At 40.3% G+C, this 4,482-nt stretch overlaps 1 protein-coding gene across 1 annotated transcript; it reads left to right on the top strand.

Moving 5' to 3' along the window:
* Positions 1–797: 797 nt before the first annotated feature.
* LOC104944732 (coiled-coil domain-containing protein 138) lies at positions 798–3,664 on the top strand (the record flags this gene model as incomplete). Its single annotated transcript, XM_010770307.1, has 2 exons — positions 798–971; positions 3,459–3,664. Coding segments are annotated over 2 exons (380 nt in total), but the record flags the coding sequence as incomplete, so codon positions are not given.
* Between the last annotated feature and the right edge of the window lie 818 nt (positions 3,665–4,482).

The following is a 4,482-nucleotide window of genomic DNA, read 5'->3' as shown; positions in this document are numbered from 1 at the left end:
TGTGCTGTTGCAGCTACACGCCAACAAAACAAAGATTCAAAGATTAGATAAGTGTTGCAATGATTACTTGATTAGTCGATCAAAATCCACCGTGGATTACACATTTCCCTTTGTTGTCGGGTCTGACATTTGACATCTCATGGAGGAGTTTTTCTCTCATGGTCGGACAAGACTTTAATTCCTAATTAATGATGTCGTCACACTTAGCACCGACTGACCTTTACCCAAACTCTCTCGGTGTTTTTTTTCCTGGTACGGTCAGACCATATAAACATCATGGTCCCTGGTAGACCCCCACACATATAACAGCACAGACTATAACAACCCTTGTTGTGCAATTTTTTTTTAATTTTTTCTTTTTTATCTTTAATATATTTTAATGCATGCTTCTTGGGTAATATTAAGCTGTCTTTGGCTCTTTTCCTGCTGTAACAAATGCAAAAATCCCCTCTGTGGGATGAATAAAGGGATTCTGGTGTCCTCTCATTGTGCTTGGCTTCATACTGTCGTTTATTAGCTATTCACCACACATTACATTCGGGCCAAGAAATGGCCTTTCTGTCAAAAGAGACGGGAAAAGAGAAACAAAAGAGAGTTATTGTTTAAACTGTTTTTTATATAGAAATAACATCATTTAGCTTGTATTCTCAATGTAGCACTCTATTACTTGCCAATTCATCCACCATATTTTTCGGCTGAAAGTCGAGCAGTTAATGTAAGGTTGATAGGATCTAAAAACCTAATTTAAGATCTAATTAAGTATGTCTGATAGTAAATATTCCTCTCTCTGTCTGCAGCTGATGTGCTGGCCCAGGCTCTGGACAGTCTGCGCACCGAGCTGATGTCTGAGGAGAGCCGAGGCCTCTTCCTCCACTCTGGAGGCGTGTGCGTGCTGCTGTCGATGCTCCGGACCGGCCGTGGAGGGCTTCACACACCTGTGGACATCCTCATGCAGCTGGCTGAACAATCCCGTAAGTAGATATTTCAAATTCAAAGCAAATCACTGCCTACTATGCGATTGTTGATACAAATCCACACAACGGTGGTAAAGAAACCTAAACCTTCCAGTGCAGGGCAGACTTGACAGCACAGAAATGACTTTTTAGCTGTAGCTTAGTTTTAACATCTCCGTCTTCAAGTCTTTGAGAATAATTTTGATTCATAGCAGACATCTCAATTGAGTCTAAGGTATGGCTAAATCTCTCCAATGTTTCCTGTTAGGCTAACCATCTTGATGCGCATTGGTGCAAAAGATAGTTCCAGAATTTCTCAGAGATAGGATACTGTGAATATGCTTCCAGCCAGTTTTTACTATTTAAAACCTCATCATATAAAAAAGAATCACAGTGGAGTATTTTTGAAATACTTTAAACATGTCTGAGTACGAACTTGTACACTTCCTTAGGAAACGGCATGTAGTTGCTGTGGCCTCGAAAGCTGCTGTGATCCCTCTTCTAGCCCAGAGATTTACAGACAGTTTTTTTGTACGACTATTAACTTTGATTTATACCAGCTCCTCCTTCAGATTGACTCCATATCATCCCCATATAAAAACCACATGTGAAAGGTAACGGTTTGTCTGAGCTCACATCAATCATCGCTGGTCAGGCAAAAAAAAGGTTTAGAAGCTGTCAATAAACCTCGGACCTCCACCCGCCTCCTGGCCTTTTTTATAGAAAGACAAAAGACGAGAGCACAGCTGCAGGAGGTTCGCGGGGGTTATGAGCCGCATCATTTAGGGTTGCTACTGTAATGCGCAGCAGAACCACATGCTGGAGGTGACTTTGGCCGGAGCCGTGTGTGTGTGTGTGTGTGTGTGTGTGTACCTACAGTTGTGTGTTTTAAGGAGCTGTAATTCTGGCAAAACTTGCTAATTAGTGCATTTTACAAGCAGTAATGAGGAGAAACGGGGAAAGGGTGAGGCAGAGGGGGAGAAAGGTTTGCACCTGAAGGTTGCCAATAAAAGAAAACAAAACAAAAAGGTTAAGTTGTACACATAATACATGCACACACACACTTGCAGGACTTCTGTGGTCACACTGACAACTTATACACTTCAGTCTCATAGCAGTTACACAACACATCTCACAAACGGTGTTTACTGGCTCTGAACGATGTCTGGCAAACAGTGGGTACATTAACTACCACACTGCTGCATGCAGTATATTTAACTGTCATGGAAACATATGAATGTGCTTGGTGAGTGTTTGTGTTCTTTCCATGCTGGCCACAGTAATGAAGTGTTTGTTATTTGTTTTCATAGCTTTGCAGTTAAAAAGCCCTCCCTGACCTGTTAAACTACTTTAGGCAAGGACTGTTTACCCATATGTTTACCCCTATGCTGTAAACCTACAAAACCATGAGTAATATGTCTGTTTTTGATGTGTGAGTGTGTGTCCATCTCCATCTGTATCTGTGTATCCACATAAGTGTAGAATGTAGCACACAATAATAAGATAAAGAGCCATCAGAGGAAGCAGTATGAGCAAAGGTGCTGCACACATTTGTTAGATTCAATATGGCTTCTAATGAAACAAATAATAAAACCTATATGACAATAACCACATGAGTTTTGAAAAGATTCTCACTCAGGTCTGGAAGATTTTAAAACATTAAAGAAAGTTGTTAAAAAGAACGTTATTATTGAAATACACTATTAGCAGATATTTCCCTAAATATTCACTAGTCAGGAAATTTTAGTTACAGATGCAAAGAAAATAATAAGAAATAGTTCAAGACGAGGTGAAAGGATGTTATAACTGAAACTGACCAAACTATCCTTTCCTGCCTCATCTTTCATATCAGATTCTATCTTTCCTTATCTGAACCTGATCCCATCCTTCTCCGTCCAATCCTGTGCTGTGATTTGATGCCAGCAGAACTTCTGTACCAGCTTAAAAAAAAGTCCCTCTGTGGCTCAGATTGTATTCTCTTACCCCGGTGCACTACAGCGGAGAGTTAGTTTGAAAAGCAGCAGGAATGTGACTTTAGCAGAAACAAATGTTTGTTTACCAGGAATCCACAAATTGAAGGCATCGTGAGGTCCACATTTGCTTTGATTAAAAAATGTGCAGCTCCCATCTGTGTGGATAGATGCTGTTATCCTTTCACTGTTTCATCTCTGTGTTTGTGTGTGTGTGTGTGTGTGTGTGTGTGTGTGTGTGTGTGTGTGTGTGTGTGTGTGTGTGTGTGTGTGTGTGTGTGTGTGTGTGTGTGTGTGTGTTTCATCATAGAGTCTCTCTCACCAGCATCTGTGTCCCTGTTCCTGTCCAACTCACTCGATCGTTAAAAGTGTTTTCATGGTTTGCTTTGGCATCCCTGTATTTTCACTGCTATGTATCTCTGAAGTTGATAATTTCCGTCTTCTCAGAAGTTTTACCATAAAATGTAAATGTGTTGCTCGTTAGAGAAATTGTTTTGATGGTTTCTTTCTTTGCTTCTTCTTTATGTGCTTGTAGGCTACTTAAATCCCTTCCTTGAGGCGTGTAGCTGTGAAGAGTTTTTCCGAACGGCCGCCCAGCTTCTCAAAAACCCTCGTCTGGAGCTCCCGACGCTGGAGAAGCTCTCTGTCCTTCTGCAGAAGCTCTCCACCATCAGGTCGACACACTCATCTGCATACTGTAGATACAACACTCTGAACATGGGCATCTTGTCTCTGATCATGGTAGTAAATACCTGCATACTCCTGAGGATGTCGACATGGACTGATCCTTATCTGACCTACATAACCTGGGTCATAGATTTGACCTCCCTTATGAACATGAAACCTATATTCCCTTACTTTCTAGTCTTTGCCATAGATAAAAACAATGGTTCCCTAAAAAGCTACAAGTTTCAGAACCTTTCAAGAAAAAATCAAAGATAAAACATAAAGTTCTGCACTATGGTTCTACACCATGTTTTTTTAAATTTTCAATGATCTACCCTGTTGATTATCTCATGACCCCTCACATTTGTGGCCGTTTGTGAGTGTTACAATCCCCAGCTTGTGAAACCGCATGATTGTTATGTCAGCACAATCTTTCAGTTTGTTGTGGTCATAAGAAATCCACACCTTCACCATTTCCAAAAATCTTTATCGTGAATCTAGCAATGGAAATGTTGCTCTTATAAACTATGAAGAAAGTCCGTTGACCTCTTTGGTCCAGATTTGAATATCTCAACAATGGGATCGACATATACAGTGGGGCAAAAAAGTATTTAGTCAGCCACCAATTGTGCAAGTTCTCCCACTTAAAAAGATGAGAGAGGCCTGTAATTTTCATCCTAGGTATACCTCAACTATGAGAGACAAAATGAGAAAAAAAAAAATCCAGAAAATCACATTGTCTGATTTTTAAAGACTTTATTTGCAAATTATGGTGGAAAATAAGTATTTGGTCACCTAAAAACAAACAAGATTTCTGGCTCTCACAGACCTGTAACTTCTTCTTTAAGAGCCTCCTCTGTCCTCCACTTGTTAAATGTATTAATGGCACCTGT

Source organism: Notothenia coriiceps, unplaced genomic scaffold (assembly GCF_000735185.1).
Source record: "Notothenia coriiceps isolate Sejong01 unplaced genomic scaffold, NC01 NC01_scaffold00008715, whole genome shotgun sequence".
Taxonomy (NCBI): domain Eukaryota; kingdom Metazoa; phylum Chordata; class Actinopteri; order Perciformes; family Nototheniidae; genus Notothenia; species Notothenia coriiceps.
Note: the sequence above shows the minus strand (reverse complement) of the source record. Positions and strands in the feature narration are given on the sequence as shown.